This window comes from Apaloderma vittatum, unplaced genomic scaffold (assembly GCF_000703405.1).
Source record: "Apaloderma vittatum isolate BGI_N311 unplaced genomic scaffold, ASM70340v1 scaffold22296, whole genome shotgun sequence".
Lineage (NCBI taxonomy): Eukaryota > Metazoa > Chordata > Aves > Trogoniformes > Trogonidae > Apaloderma > Apaloderma vittatum.
The window spans coordinates 161-17,125 of NW_009720388.1; the positions used below are offsets into that span (position 1 = coordinate 161).

Below are 16,965 nucleotides of genomic sequence, written 5' to 3' on the forward strand. Positions count from 1 at the left end.
CTATAGGGCCAGATGGAAATTTGCCTTTCATTATGCGGACGAAAAAGAAGTGACCTGCCCAGCCGGTGGCACTTGAGGCCCTGCAGCTCTCCAGTACCCGAACGAGGTGCCGGGGGGGGTTGTGCCTCTCTCTGCTCACGGTTCCACCTGAAGGAAGCGGGGCACAGCGCAGAAAGCATACAACATACTGAATATTTTGGGTGATGGGGAGAGCAGGACTGCGACTGACCGCATGCACCAGTGTCAGAGACTTCAAGAGGTTCCGTCTTTCACTAACTAAACATATCTTTATTTCTGCGTCTTTCAGTTCTGACTTTGATATGTTTTCCTTCTTAACAGATTGGGTTGTTGTTGCCAATGATCTTTTAAGGAGCTGTCACATAAACCAACACATAAAGCATCTCTCTGAATGTGGTGCTGATGTGTTTGTTCGTCTTTACGAGTCAATCTTAGGAGAAAAAGTACCAGGTGGGAATGATAATTTCTAAATGTGTATTTTTTTTTAATCTCTGTATATTTCTAACCAATAAATCTGGCTTTGCAAAACTTACTACAGATATAGGGGTTTTAAACTGTCCAAAGATAAACATGTAAGATTGTAATTCTTTAAAATTTAAGCAACGTTGGCCTTTTTTCTTTTTTTACTTGGTACATGGCAGCTATGAGGGGAGTTCACTGGTATAGCTACAGGGTGTTAATTGGCTCATTTCTCTTAAAGAAGTGTTAATACTGAAGCCTGTTCTCATAAAATGCTTCATACTTATAATCTGCTAAAAGCTAAACTGGGATTTAACTCTGGTTTGGCCCAACTTGACTTCAGGGACAATAAGGAAGGGCTATACAACTCTGTATTTGTTCGCTTTATAGTGAACTGTTGTGTTTGGGAAGTGTCAAGACTCCTACTTGCAGAAGATAACTGCAAGAGGTATCTGGCAGCTATTAGTGGTAAAAGTCCTGTTAAATGTAAGCCCAGAACTAAAGATAATACTGTTCCCAATTAAATTGGATGCATTGCAGTCTAACTAATTGCTGACAGGAGAAGAAGAGACCCTAAGGCAAACTGCAGCTCCAGTCTGATGATCTGAACTAGCTGGGTGCTGGGAGTGAAGGAGGCAAAGTACTTTAGTAGTCTCTGTTCTTGAGTTTAATACTTCAGCTGATAAAATCCTCACATCTTCCAGGGGGTATTTTCTAAGTTTGTACTCAGTATTTATAAAAGATTTCATACGGCCATATGGTTCTGGAGCTCTTCACCGAGTATACAAGGTACTGAAAAAATACTAACTTGCAAGTGAAAGTTCAAGTAGTTTAGTCAAAACATTTGCAATAAACTACCCGTTTAGATAGCCTATTATTTGTTATTTATTTTAAATAGATTTCATAGCTACTCCTAGAAGCCAGGAAGATGACGCACATAATGTACAAGCGGTAATAGATTCCCTGGCACTGGACTATTTGCAGGTCAGCTTGTCTCACATCACTGGTAAGTAGTCATTTTAATGTAGGCAAACACCAGCTGAGGGCATGGTTTAATTTAAACATTTTCTAAGAACTATATGTTATAAAGCATGTTCAGACTTACATGAAAGGTCTTTCTCCTGAAGTGAACTCTTGCCTTGGATATCAGGTTATGAATTTAAACAACAAGCAAAGAAATAAGTAAGAGCCATCATGTATAACACAGACCTGTAAGAAATGTTAAAGTTAGCAGAAGGTCATAGTTGTCTGCTAAAGCGTTACCCAAAGTCTGTTACTGGCTCACCATTGTTCTGTATGCAGCTTGGAGACTGGTTTTTAAAAGAGCCTTGAATTTCACTTTTGTTACTGAATTTTAAAAAGCTGGTGAGTAAACACTTGAACCGTGTTGTGTCTGTCCTTTGTACAGAGATAATAGCTTTTACTGAGTTTTTATATGTATAGTCTCACATAAGGTAGCCTGGAAGGGATGAAAACTGTTTGCTTGATATGAATTATCGCTTTCTAATTTGGTACCTGTACAGTTCGGCTCGTATGTGTAATCCTGCCTGCCAGGCCATAGCCTTGGTTCATGCTGTAGCTAGTATGTATAAGAATATATAATACCAACTATTCCTGAAAATATTCCTGATTATTTTTGTGTGTGTGTAAGCAGGTATAGCATAAAAAACCTTCACTTATTAGAACTGAAAATATGCAACTTTAGGAAATGTTTAAGTTACCTTAAGCTTACATACGTAGCCATAAATGAGGGATCAGTTGTCTTCTAAGCTGATGCCTTCACAAACATTTGCAAGCATTGTTATCCAGAAAATTCTCTTACATTCTCTTAAGGTGAGAGCATTGTGAAAGGAGAAAAGGAATCTATCAGAAACCTCCTTGAGATATTTGATGGTTTGTTAGAGTATCTTACAGAAGAAGCCAGTGAATCTTCTTCTCAGTATGGAGGTGAGTAGACAGATGTCCTAGTTTAAGGCACTGTGTTCTGCTACTACTGGTTTGTGGACAGCTTACTTACTCTGTTTGTCTGCTATCAAGTGAGCTTGCAGGGAGCTCTGTTGGGTTCTCATGACCATAGCTCTCGATATTCATGGGTGGAGTACGGCTCCCATAATAGGTAGGAACTGTTTCTTTGCCGACTCTCACTAGCAGCTGTGGGGATTGATACCTGTTGGAAGGTGCAAGATTTGTGAAACCTTATTTTGGGATACCCAGGGTGTTTCCAATGAAGCAAAGATTTATTTGGTGGTTTTGCCTTCTTTATAACCTTGGCAATGCAGAAGAGGAGAACTAAAACTGACCACGGGGGGAGGAAACTTCAGTGGCCAAACTGAGTATTTATACTGATTATTGTCATAAACAATAATGATAAAAATAGAAAATGTATTTGCTCTAAAACTTGTTAAAAAGTAACAATTGGAGAACATAATCTTTCTGCTTCACCCTTGTGGCAGAAGCCTGCTCTGGACAATTCAGCCTCTGTTAGTTTTCAACTTGAAAGTCAAATGATTTGTGGTTAGGATTCAGGGCAGGAAATGTTGAGGGAACAATGAGCAAAGGTCCCTTTTACTTACTAGGAGGCACATGGGGATGACTTAAACTTTCCTGGGAAGTGGATCTTGGGAGCAGATCCATAGCAGGGGCTATTTTGAGGAAAAAGCTGAACAGGTGAAGGCAAACTATTCAGCCCTTCCGAGGCATCATCTTTACTGCAGGCTGAGTATTGGTCTTCCTACCTTAAAGCTGATAAGAACCGTCATCACTGGCTGTTGCACCCTGTGAGTAAACAGGAGAGTGCTTGGCCGAGACTGTTGCCTCCTGTCCTGTTCCCCTGTGACTGGCAGAAAGAGGGTGGTACTGATTTTCAGTGCCTGTACTTGTGCTTTTCCCTCTCTCAGACTGCCAGCGCCGCTGCCCAATAGGTGTTAGTGGCTCCATTTTTGTAGTTCTAAGTCCAGGATTTCATTCTTCTGGGAAAGAAGAAAGGGATTATTTATAATAAAATCAACAGGGTATATGATAGCTGTATCGCTTTTCAAAACTTACCACAGAGGTTGTCATTAAATGTCATCATTTTAGAAACCATCATTATAATGTTTTATTACTCTGAAACTGTTTTGATGATGTTTCAATAATACGTTAGTTAATAGGGAGAAGTAATTTTCCTGAAAATAACTACCTTTTTATTACTAACAGATGAGTTAAACGCGCTATCCAGTAACGAAATTCATGAGCAGCTGGAAAGCGATGCTGGTCAGCTTACACAACCCTCAACGTTCTCATCAGTTGAAGGGTAAGAACAGTTCTGTGTATTTGTATTGACACAGCGATTGGCTATATTTGTGTGTATCTGCAGAGTAACTAGTAGGTTTTTAATAGTATGCAAGTAGAAAACATACTGATTACATGTGTCAGATGGAACGTGCCTTAACTTTGTCCTTTCGTTGGGCAGCAAGAGGGCTAAGATTAGATCCACAACTTTTTTTTGCTCTCAAGAGTGCTGATGGCATTTTGTTTCCCTTAAGTTTACTTCACATATGGAATGAAACAACTTGAAACGTGGCCTTAGTTTTAAATAACTGTATTAGTTAAACTGCGTTTGATTTACCTTCATGACTCTACACTGGTTTGTTTTGTAGAGGCTGGTCTCTTAGGTCCCGGACCGCCAGCCAGTCACCTGGAGTTGCCCTCCTCTGCAGCTCCATCTCGTGGACTGAAGGGGCAAAGACTTTCAAAGTAAATGTTTTACAGCTTTATGTTCCTTTTAGGTCCCAGTCAGAACTTCTTGTTCCATCTTGTTATGTAGACGGATCAGAATCTACCAATGAATTAATTAGACTTGGAGATACTGCTCACTCATTTTCTAAGAGAGAGGAAGGTGAGTCTGGGTGAAAAAAATTGACTATTCTGTAGTAACATTTCTAAGCTTTTTGGTTGTTTCTTTTTTTTAAAAGTTATTTCTTTCAGACAAATACTTTCTTTTAAACTCTTATTTTATAAAAATCCCACACCGCAAAAAAACCCCAGCCCACAATAAGCAAACATATGCGTAGCTGATATTGCTGAAGTTAAACTGTAGAGGTCCTTAAGTATTCCAGACAGTTTTTCATGACTGTTGAGCTACATTATCTGGATAAAGGTTGGTTGTTTCTCTACAAAGGCGTTTTATTTTGTTCAACAGAACAAGAGATTTCTGAAGCCTTTAATCTAGTTCATTTATTGCAATGAAAAATGTATTATTTAAGACTGTAAAAAGAGTAGTAAGTTCATTCTTACAGACAACTTGTTAGGATTATGTGCCACTTAAAAACAGAATGGATGGCTCTGGAACAATTACTGTGCGGACTACTTAAATGGAGTTCATTCCTATTTCCATCTAAGTATATTCCTATTCTTACTAGTGATTAATCTCTCCAAGTGGAGGCATAAAGAAATATGAAATTATGAAACTTTTATTTAATGAAATTACAGGTATGAATTTAACAAACTTATGTTGGTTATGGTATGGATTGCTAACACCATGTTATTAACATATCGAACATGGCAATTGTCCATCCAGACAGTTCATAGCAAGATGCTTCACAGTTCTTAATTTAATCTTTTTCAAACACCACTTCTAGAGTTCCAGGTGCCTGAATTGTTACCAGCAGAAAAGGACAAGGGGGTGGAGGAATCTAAAGAGTCAGAGGCTACTGGAGCATCACCTAGACAGTTCTCTGGAAGGGCCAGCGTAGAAGAAAAGGAACAGGGTGAGTATTCACTTTTCTGACAGCCAATCTACCTGATTTTGACTAAGGGGCTCGGAAAGAACCTTAGTCATGGATGGCAACACCTTAGCTACATTGGGAAATAAACCATTTTCAGATATTTTTTTCCTTTTGTCGTCCAATGAGCAAAATACTTAAAAGCCCTTGTGGAAGATCCTAACATCCAAAATCATATTCTCAGGTGGTCTTTCTCTACTGTTCTTAAGGACAGTTATGGCCAGATTGTGGATTGGGGGAATCCTTCTGACACGTGGCAGGCACCTGCTCCAGTTGTCCCCGGCCTCTGCTTACTGTGTCACTGCTTCGAATCGTGCACACGAGCAGGCGTTCCCCCGTGTGTACCTGGAGTGCTGGTGGGGACAAGAACAGCAAATCGAAAGCCATTTACTCTGTATGAACACAGCTACACCCATGCAGTGTGAGAGCGCTATACTCATACACACACACGTACAGTCAGGAAAAACTTGTCGCTTTTAGAAAACTAGTGAGACAGGGAGGGGCCACAGTGTGTATCTCGGTAAACAGAAGGGAAATAACATCCTAAGGCATAAAAATGTTACAGTACTGACCTATGCAATCCAATAAAGGTGGTAGCTCACACTAAATACTTAGATACCTCTATCCACATGCACACAGAACATACAAAACTAACATTCTGCTTTCACAGACAACACTTAAAGCTCTTTGTATTTGTCTCCTAAGGATCAATGGAGTCTGTTCATGCTACTGAACCTCAGCAAGAAAGTTTGAGTGCCAGCGCTACAAAACTTGGGGAACTGATCCAGCCAGCTGTTCCTTTGCTGCCACCATTTCAGCCTTCAGGAGCCAGATCTCATTATCCTGCATGGAGAGGTTATCAGAGCTCAGACTGCCAGCCAGCAGCTTTGGCAAACTGTCCTGGAGTGAAAATTCCTACTGTAAGTAAAAACCTATCCTTTGAGGGGTTTTGGGGGCTTTGTTTTTCTTTTGAAGTAATCAGTACTGCTGTCATCTTAAAACCTTCTAGTATACTTGCAGAATGGGAGTAGCTGGTCTCTGAAGAACACTTCTGAGTGCGTCAGATTTAATCTTCAGTTCAAAAAATTTTGGATTGTGGATTTGTTCTTCACTGACTGTCCTGAAAGGAAGTTAATTTGGGAAATTAATGAGGGATGTGTTAATTCTATACACGTATACATACACATCTCCATAATCAATATAACTGCACAGTTTACAATACAGTAAACAAAATAATTAGTGTATTTTTTATCTATAAAGTCAGCATTGGTTTTATAAGCAGACAAACCTAATGTATGACCTTCCTGACAATGTGCTTCTGTGAATTTCTAGAAAACACGTTGCTTTTTATTTCAGCTTGAAAAGTCACTTGCACAAGAATCTGAAGATGTTTCTGGCAGTCTTCCTCTGTCAAGGAAAATCCCTGGTGAGAGAGAATTTTGCTTTGTATCGGATAATGCTTTAAAGTGTCAAATGTCGCGTTTATTTTTATTGGCACTAAAGAATCATGGTTCTGAGATTACTAGTGTGTTTTTTTTCAGTTCAGCCACAAATTCCTATTTCTATCTCTGTTTTACAGAGAAACAAAAATAGGTTACTTCTAAGCCATTCACTGTGCTGGAGAGAAAGAATCCGTGTCCCTACTTCAACTCCTTTCTCTGTTAATCCAGTCAAGATGGGCCTATGCTACAGAAATCTCTTCTAGCAGATAATTCCCATGGCTGAACTTATTTTGAGCAGGGAAACGTGGACTAAACAAGCCAGTTGCAACTCTAGGGGAAAAAAAACATTAACTGCTATTGTAGAAAAGGTTCAGAAGCTAGTTTTCAGCACTTACTTTCTCTGTTGCCTGGGAAACACTGCTTACCTTCCCGTTTCCATGGCATTCCCATGACACTGAACAATGGAAACTTGAGAAATTACCAAAATGAATGTCACATCTGTGTAACCACAGTTGCTTTGTCACTCTGTTCTCTTTCACTAATTTGGATCCACAGGCCATAGATCATGTCTTTTTTTTTTTAACTTGTTCCCCACAGGAGTAGGCACGGTGCAGTCTGTGCCATCAGCTAACACGTATCTGTCATCTGCTTCTGCAGTGGGAGACAAGGTGGTATCAAATGATGCTGAGGACAACGTGGCAAAGGTAGCTGTTGCTTCTTTATCTTATTTGTGGAAGTTCAGTCAATACGTTTTGGATTTCTGCTTCATTCTTCTGCTATCTTGTGACACTTCTGGGATTTTCTCAAACCTGCGTTTGGCTTGCTTCACTATGCTCTCAACCATGCAATGCTGTTAAGACTATGCCTACGTACAATTTGTAAGTCACACCAGTTCTTTCTGGAGGTGTTTTCTCCAAAAAGTGTAAATGCCAGCACCTATGGAGTTCTAATCTATCACAGCCGGCTAGTTTCTGGTTATCTTTGATTAAACCTCAGATGTATAAAACACAAGAGTACAGTCACATCCTTTCTCTGAAGCACATCAGTATTCTAAGTTAGTAAGAATTTTGGTTTTCTGGGGTTGTTCAGACTCCAATAAAATTCAGATGTTGCTCCCTTCCTAAAGATCACTGAATTGCCTGGCTATATTCTTTCATTTTACTTCCTTCCATTGTCCTTTGCTTTTCAAAAACTGAATAATGCAAAACCTACAAATTGATCAGCAGAGGCCATTCTGCGCTCATAGAAACATGTCTGTAGAGGAAGTTCCTAGCTCTGGAAAACACTGGTTTTTTTTGCCTCCAGTAACCACAAGAGGTACTCACAGACTCGATTTGTTCCAATAGTTTCAACAGCCTTTGCTTCCACAGTTTCTGTTTAAAACCCAGTCTCCATTGAAAACTCATTTTCCATTGGTGCATTTGCAGGTATATGCATGCCAGCCCCAAATGACTGCGGTTCAAACACCTCAGTTACGGGGCAGCACCACGCTGGTGTAACTCACGTGGGTTTGCCTTTAGTTGGCTGTGACGTGCAGCTTAGCCTGTGCCTGAGGAGGTTCCGCATGCTCGGTTACTTGGCATTAGTCTCAGGCTAACGAGGGAGGATGTAGGGATACTCATGACTTATCCTAGACCTTGGTCTCCTTCTTCTGTTGCAGATGATTCGTGAACTGATCTTCTATATTTTTGCTAGCATACTGTTTTAAGCACCGAATTTCTCTGTGGACATATAACTATTTATAAATACATACCCATCACAGGGGTTGAGATGGTTCTCCCATAAAAGCTAGTAGGATCTCTATACTTACATGATCTATGGTACTTCTGAGTTTTACTGTGAAGATCTTAATTTACTCATTTTCCTAGGTTCCCTGTGCATATGGGACTTCACCTGCTTCCTCTTTACACCAACAACTCTCACTTCATGCTGAACAAGTAACAGAAATGCCAAAACCTGAATCTGCATATCTGCCTAGAAATGAAAGGCAAGTTCGTTTTTTCATACTGAGCCAATTTAGCATTTTCATATATTCAGCCACCCAGGGCCAGTCTTCCTCCCTTTAAAATAAGATCTTCCTCTCCTTTGCTGTGTGACAGAAAGATTAATTTTAACAGAAAGATTTTTTTTTTCTCCTGACATATATGCATTTTCTTAAATATAAGCATTTACACATTCAGCTTGTACTTAATCCTATAAAAGAGTGCTCACACAGATGTGAGCTGTATGAGGTACTACTTATCTTCAAGTTTTTAGAATAAAAAAGAAATCTGTCTGTTTTCTGTTTCAGCAGATATGAAAGTTCTACCACAGATTCACTTCAGGAGTCTTTCTCCCACAGAACAACAAAGGAAAAGCTATCTGATCCAGAGCTTCAAAAAGCGTCAGAAAAACTCCATCGCAGGTTAAATGAACTAAATTTAGTAAGTGAAACCTATTATTTGTTGTATCTGAGCAAGCTAGACTTCATAATGATAGTAGAGAGAACCAGAATATAAATTTAATGCTGATAAAAAGAAAATCTGCAAGAAACACGTGACTTTAGACAGTTCTAAATTTTGAATGAACTCTTGAACCTGACGCCCTGCAAAATCTGTCCAATAGATGTTAGAGAGAGCTTTGGGCAGACGCACCAGAGAAGAGTTGACAGATGAAGACAACCTTTCTCAGCACAGTGACAGCATCATGGATTATCGCCGAAGGAAAGCCGAACGAGGTAACACCTTATACTGCAAGACGCAGCTGTTTGTGACCTTGGCATGAAGACACTTGCTCACCTTGAGCTATCTTCAGTTGTCTTTGCTGCTTTTTCCTTTCCCATCCTCAGTATCTCCTGAAGATAAGTGCTGCAAAAGGAGTTTGCTATTATACAAGTCCCAGAATTTGTGACTTGGGGCAGGGATAACTCCAAAGGCAAAGCCTTTAGCTTTTTATGGCTGAATTTGTGCTAAAGCTTTTGCCCCTTATGCTGGGGGTCTTTTTTTCTTATATTTGGCTGGAGGTCTTATTTTTTTTAAGTTAAAATGCTTAATGATTCACCATTCCTTACAGACATGCCGCATCTAAGGTACCCAGGCAGGCCACGATCCCTTTCTCCATCCTCACCCTCATCTCAGAATCAACTCAGAACTGAGCTGGAAGATAAACTTAGTGGTAATGGAGCAGGTCAAACAAGGAAAATACGCAGCCAGTTGCAAAAAGAAAGAGATGAAAGAACAGAAAAAACAAAGGTAATTTCTGGATTAAACCTCTTGTTCACTCTTACCAACATTTATAGTAAAACTGAATGCTCTTACATAATGGAGGTGTCTGGCCTACTTGAGTAATTTTGTACTGTTGAATCTGTAGACTGCCTAGAAAAAGACTTAAACCTCAAATTTTGAAACAAAAAAAAAAGTTTAAAGTGGAAAAAGCACTTTGACCCATACACTGAACCAGTTAATGAGGTGGTCATCAGGACTGAGCAGTTCCCTTTATTTTCTAGACAGTCGCTAGAGCTTATGAAGATGAACTAAGAATTTACGAAGCTAGGGAGAGGCTTAGACTTGCCAAGCTCAGAGAAGACATCAAAGAAATGGTATGTGACGTGCTATTGTGGTTGTTGGTTGTTTAAAGTTTATCTAGATGATGTCTCCAGACACTGTGCACGGCTTGTGACTTCTAGTGGCATCGTTAGAGCGCTATATACTACTGAAGTAGTAAACAGGATGGCTCAACAGTCATAGTTTTAACTACTGGGAAGGTTGGATTTGTGCAAGGATGATTCTCTAATGTTTGGAGTATGGCAAAGGGTTTTTTGCTGCATCCTTACAAGCCGTTGGAACAGCAAAGAGCTCAAGATGAAAAGCTCTGTCAGCAATGTCCTACCAAGGTAGGCTGCACTGGCCCTTTTCACAGCCTTTGCAGAAGCAGACCGTAGGCTGCTGCAGTAGTGTTAAGTGCTGCAACAGAGCAGAGATTATGCAACAGTGAGATTTAACCTTTATTTGAACCCTGACCTGCATTTGCTAAGTTCTGGCCTTCTGGAGAATCCATTGCAGTATGTCCAAATTCTCATTCTAAAGTTTCAAAGACATTTAAGTTGTGATATCCAAACCATGTGATCTATCAGTCTTTCTCTTCTCATACCTGTTCTCCATCTGTTTTACATCTGCTTCTAAGGAACAAGAATACAAAGAAAACACCTTTCAAGAACCTCCAAAAATGCCTCAGCCAGTGAAAGTTTGTTCTAGAAAAACCACACCTCGGAATCCCAAACACAGCCAGTGGATTCCAAAACGAGGGACTGGGAAGCCAAAGAAAGCAGCTCCAAGTAAGAAAACTATACTTGGTGGAAAACTGGCATCTTTTGAAAGCATGTGCTGAACTCCGAGAATAAAGGCATCAGTCCAACGTATACCAGTCAGCTGTAGCATTTTCCCCTTCTTCTGACCTCTATATGTCTGAATTTTTGTTAGGGAAGATAATGCTTTAAGTAAATGTAAACCACCAATGCACAATCAAAACTGTGACCCATCTGCTGCCTCCTTAAGATCCCCTGGATTCTTTTCAAGGCTTGTTTCCATTACTGCTGCTCCTATGCTTGCTCTGCTATAGCCTGAGCTCAAGTCTTGTTTTTGTTTTTTTTTAATCCCCCCCGAACGTGCATCAGATTTAAAATCGGGCTGGTGCTGAGCCACGTCCAGGTGATGGAGCAGAATCTTGTTGGTTGCTCTCACCTTCCTTGGAGGACCCTATCATGGGTGGGGGTGGCAACATTGCTGCTGGGTTTGCTGAGCAAGCGATGCTTCAAGAACAGCCAACCCACAAATCGGAGGCTCGGTTTTAGCGAACGGCATTGGGCACGCTTAGTTACAAGATCATGGCATAATCCCCTAAATACCTGCATGTTGTTCAGGTACGCTGCCTTGTTGTTTTTTTTCTTTTTTTCCCCCCAGTGTTTAAAGGGCATATATTTGATTAATACCCGTTTGTTTTGTCTCCTCATCATCTTTTCCTGCCAGAAAGATCAAAGATGTAATGGGAATGAGCTGGTTGCAAAACAGTTTATTGCTCACCTCTTTACTTGACCTCGATCTGTCACTACTACTGCTGCATTAGCATTATTTTAAGTTGCTGCAGCCTGTGGGAGAGAGACAGATAAAGAAATCACTGATTAGTGATGGTCAGAACCATTTGAAGAAAGAAGGGGATTCCTCTCTTATTTGGATGTGGTGGTGGGACAGAAATAACATCTGAGCTATAAAAGCAGTTCTTCACAGAAAAAAAATAAATTCTTGTGATTACTTTCTCCACTATTGTACTGACAAGGCGATGCGATGTCCTGCTGGGTTTTAGCTTGACGTCGTAACAACAGCACGGTAGTTTTATATAGCGTTCAGTCTAAAATATTTCATAACTTAGGCAGACACTGGAAGAATTTACCACTAAATGTATTCTCCAGAAATTTATTGCTTACATCTGTCTTTACCTTGTAGTGAAAGCAAGAGATGATGGCCTCTTATTTCAGCTACTGGAAGAGTTTCCCCACCTGCATATTTCCCACCACACGATGAAAAAAATGTGGCAGCGGCAGCTTGCACATACTGAACAACTTAAGGCAGCTTCTGGTGGAACTCGACCAAAACTCCAAAATGAAGTGAGCGTTCGTACTCTTACCTTCTAAGTGTCAGCAGGGATTGCACCTCTGACTGAACAGTTAGCAGTCATCAGGCTGTAATCTCAACATTAAAACCAAAACATAGCAGAGGGACAGGGTTTAAAACTTGCACACAACTGCCTGTCCTGCAGAATGATAGAAATAATTAGCTTTTTTTTTTAAACCTCCAGGTTCAACAAGCCCTGAAGAAGCATGAGCTTCTTGTTGCAATTATGAAAAAAGATCAAGACCATAACAAGAGGCTGGTATGTTCTTTGAAGGGTATTTGTTACATAATACAAAAATTTCATGTCCAGCTAGCTAGAACGCCTATTTCCTGGTCTGTGTAAGTGGCTTTTAATCTTACGACAATTTTATGCCTCTTAAGTAGCTGTGGTCTCAAATGCCATGTAATCTGTTTGCTCTGTGGCTAATGAGGTCACTGAATGGAATATTATTACACTGCACTGTTGCTTTAAAAGTGCAAACAAATTCTAATACGTGGAAGAAGGAGAAACTCGAGGCTCCTGGTGTTGCTGGTAAAAACACGAGCTACCGTGGCAATGCTGACTCTTGTTATACAGCGCTCCTGATGGCACCACTTTGCTAAATCAGTGGTGAGTAAAGCTTCAGACCATCAGTACAGTATAAAATTGGGGTAGGGAGAAGATCCTTAGTCTTGGGCCCTCTTTATTTAGCACCGATAACAAAGCTTTGCCTGTTAGAAACTTGGTGGTCTTACAGCTACCGTTCTCCATTTAGCAAGAATTTAAGCAACGTATCTACCGCCAGAAATGGACTCAGAATAAAGTGAGAGAGAAACGCCAGCAAGTTGCTCGAGCCAGGAAATACTATGAAGATTATCGGGTTCAGCTGCGTGCCAAGATGATGCGGGCTCGGACACGGGAAGAAAGGGTAAGTACTAGATGTGGAATTCTCTTTTTTGTTCGGACCCATAGGCCGGTAGTTCAGGTAATGGTGCGAGCAGACACAGAGCAAGTTAAGTGAGCGGAGCATAGAGCTGGGATTAAATGGTTGGTCACTCAAGGCCACAGATGAAAAGGTTCCTTCTTTGGAAACATTGATACTGTTCAGGGCAAACCACTGTAAAACAAGAAAGGCTGCTTTAGGGGGTTAAGAGAAGGAGAGAAAGGGTGAAGTATCAGTATGGAAAAACAGGGCTGGTAACATGAGAAATTGGGGAAATGAGTTTTCAGGAACAGTAGGAATAAGAAGTTGTTACTATCCAAAGAAAACAATCTAAACCTTCAGTTAAGGAAACTGATCAAAGAGACAGCTTTGTTATTCAGTTCTGTTTGTTAAACAAAGTGGACTTTTTGACAGATATGGTCTCTAATTAGGGCTGGACATCAGAGCTACGGAAAGCAAGTACAGTTGTTATACTTTGCAAGAGCAGCTACACAATTCTCACCTTTTTAAAGAAAGGACCATTAGCTTAGTGCATAATCCACTAGTAGTGATTTGAGAGCTGTTTGCCTCAAGCTGTGCTACAGCTGGTAAGTGTGCCCGAGTACAGGCTGGAGTTCCTGCTATGGAAACCTGCACGAAGGTCCTGAGGTGAGACAACAAGCCGCAGGGTAGGTGTAAGTCACAGCGCCTGCACAAAGACCCTGGCTTGCGTTGCTGGGTTTTCTGAAGGGATTTGACATATGCTGTTCTAGCCCCTTTCTAAGTCCTATGAACTTTTTCATGTCAGTTTATTTATTTTATCTATCAGAATTTCAGCTAAATTATTAACACAAATACAGTTCAGCTGTGTCTGTACCACCATTACTAGACATAACTGTGTATTATTTTCACAGGCAATGACCTGTCTTCATGTGAGCACCATTCTGTCAGAAGATAAAGCAGATGAAAAATGTAAATGTATACTTAAAGGTTTCTGGGAAAGATTTAGGTTTTCCTTTTTTAATTGCTGGCAGATATTTAAAAACTTATTTGAAGAAGGCTTAGAAATTCAGAAGCAAAGACTGAAGGACCTGAGAGCATATGCTCAAGAGAAGCGTGCTGAGCAAAGGCAAGAACATCAAAATGAGTTGGAGTCTATGGAGAACTATTACAAAGATCAGGTAAAGCTTGATCTGCATCAAAGATGGTTAACAGTTTTACACTAGAAGTCTTTCTTTTCTTTAATTCGTTCAACTCAAATACCTGTTATGTTTAGTTTTCCATGCTAGCAGAAGCTGTATCTCAAGAACGCCAAGAAATTCAAACCAGGGAGAAAGCACAAGCACAAGTAAGTACTTTTAATTTTGTGTAAGCCTCTTGTCTTTTTTACATGCTGCAGCTAATGCCTCTGTTTTCTTTAGATGCTCCAGAAAACAAAAAGGGAATTGAGATGGAGGATGGAAAAGGAAATACAGCAACTGCAAGCAGCAATAATGCAAAGTGATGATGATACCTTTTTTCAGGAACTAGAAGCAGACAGACTGAAATCTAGAGTTCAGATGGCTTCCTTTCAGTACAGCAAAAGCTGGTTCTTGTAAGAGAGTAAACACCTCTGCAGTGAGATGATGAGAGTCTGTGAGAGCTGCTGCATCAGGAAGACTGTGTGTCTCTTTTTCTCCAAATATCCGGTCTGTCATTTTGACACGTCAGAGGTGTCGCTGTTGGGATCTGTACAGTACTTTTATGATCACAAATAAAGTTTTGAACTACTTTCTCCCTTCTTAGCAAGGCTGAGGTAATGTTGAGCTCCGCACAAAGGAAGTGGGATGAAGTCAGTGTGCTTTAAAGAAATTACCTTAGCGGAGCAGTTGAACACTACGCCGTGCTGGGCCTGTTGTTGCTGAAGGTGAAAAGCCGCACTAACACTTTAGCCAGAAATTAGTGGATTGGAAAGCTCATAAAGAACACGAAGATTTTTTAAAACATCATTAGTGACTGGTTCAAGTGAAAGGACAAATCGGAGGATGCGTGCAAGGAACCTGACATAAAAATCAGTAGTTCTATTAAGCAAGGGAGGGCTACTTACTTTACCCAACACCGTGTTTGCAATTTTGCTGTTGCTGGTTTTGTGGCAAAGCATACAAGGTACTATCTCCTGTGCTACACCTGTGCTGGAAAAAGTAGTTTGAAACGGAAAACAAGGAATATGCTTCTAAAGCAGTAAAGGATAAGCTTCTGCAGGAACTGAAACCTGGGAAGGCAGGTTGTCCACAGGTCCTAGTTATTTTCAGCAGGGGAATACTAATGGGTTTATGCTCTGTAGTGTTTCTGTAATTATTTTAATTGTTGGATTTCACACAGGGTTCTCAAAACTACGTAAGCCCACGTGTAAAGAAGCAAAGTTCTGTTGGAATGGATCTGTTTCAGAAGGGAGGCACAGTAATGCCACATAGAACTGGAGAAGCAGTAACAACCATGTTTGCTCTTAGAAGCAGATTATTTTGGACAAAAGTTTTGCAAGGGTACTTTTATTTAGTACACTGTTTAGTTTTCTTAGGGAAAAACAGATTAGTTCTAGTTCTGACACTGTGAAGCTAGAGTAAATAGTGATTAAAAATTCCTATCATTCAGCCTTTACCTTACTACAGGTTGTAAGGTCTGTTTCTAGGCTGAGTAGGAGCTGACAATAGGCACTACACCTGGCTTTGTAGAAGCATCATGTGCTATAAACAATACCTGGGTTAGCAGAAAATTCAAGTTTCAGCAGCCATGTGTTATGGGCCCTGTGAGATACAAACACCGAGTGGTAAATAACTGAGAAGGTTTTCATCAAACCAAGCTGATAATTAGCAAAGCCCATTATTGATATATTTCCCTCTGCTTGAAAAAAAATGCAGTTTTATCTTGATAATGAGCATGAACTAAAGTGTAGTTTTAAACAGGCTCTGAGAAGAAAGGAAAAAATGGAAAGGAGGTAAGCAGAGGTAAAAGCCACCGGCAGCTGGAGATGCTTCCTTTACATTTTAAACACAACAGGTAGCAGGTAAAGCAGGACACCCTTCACTTCAAACAAACCAACCAAACCCAAAACCACACAGCAAAACACCTCCACAGAACCAGAATGCCACACCCTGGCTTTTTTAACAACCCTTTCCAGGGAGTTACTACTGAAAGCCAGCCTAATTTAAAGTCTTTATCGAAGCGGCAATGTTTACTAGCTACACGGATCCAATTTAACAATTTTACTAAATTTATTTACCTTTTATCTTCCCTTAAGGAAGATCGTTTAGTTCTGCTGAATTTTGAGGAGACACTCGTCCACCAACGCTGAGCTGAAGTCCTTGCCCAGACACGTGTCGCCCCACGCCGGGGAAGCCAACTGTGAGACCTTTTCAGTCTGACTAGAACCTTTAGCACAATCCTTACTGCAGGTAACAGCAGGTAGACAGACACAGTTCTAAGTGTTTTCTCCTGAAACAAAGCTGAGTTAAAAATGGTATCGTTCCATTTTAAAGTAAATATTTAATTAAGAAAAACTGAAAACTTTTAAAACCATTGATGCTGTGACAGTGCAAACAGCATACAATTTATTGCTCAACTTCTGCATGGGTACATACATTAAGTACTTAAAAACCATTTTATACAGATTTTGTTTTTTGTTAAAGCTCATGTAACAGCTGGGTGAAAATACAATGATACCAATGCTAAAACACTCTGTAATAAATACAATGGAAAT

The 16,965-nt window shown here is 40.2% G+C and overlaps 1 protein-coding gene across 1 annotated transcript; it reads left to right on the plus strand.

The window, feature by feature from the left end:
* The first annotated feature begins 320 nt into the window (after window positions 1-320).
* CEP95 (centrosomal protein 95kDa) lies at window positions 321-14,827 on the plus strand. Its single transcript, XM_009871006.1, has 21 exons — window positions 321-468; window positions 1,376-1,483; window positions 2,311-2,424; window positions 3,673-3,769; window positions 4,245-4,354; window positions 5,097-5,225; window positions 5,946-6,160; window positions 6,597-6,666; window positions 7,340-7,392; window positions 8,551-8,669; window positions 8,976-9,105; window positions 9,287-9,398; window positions 9,734-9,912; window positions 10,167-10,259; window positions 10,844-10,994; window positions 12,160-12,320; window positions 12,512-12,586; window positions 13,083-13,235; window positions 14,264-14,410; window positions 14,506-14,577; window positions 14,651-14,827. The coding sequence occupies exons 1-21, from the start codon at window positions 321-323 to the stop codon at window positions 14,825-14,827; spliced, it is 2,613 nt and encodes an 870-aa protein (XP_009869308.1).
* Window positions 14,828-16,965: the final 2,138 nt, after the last annotated feature.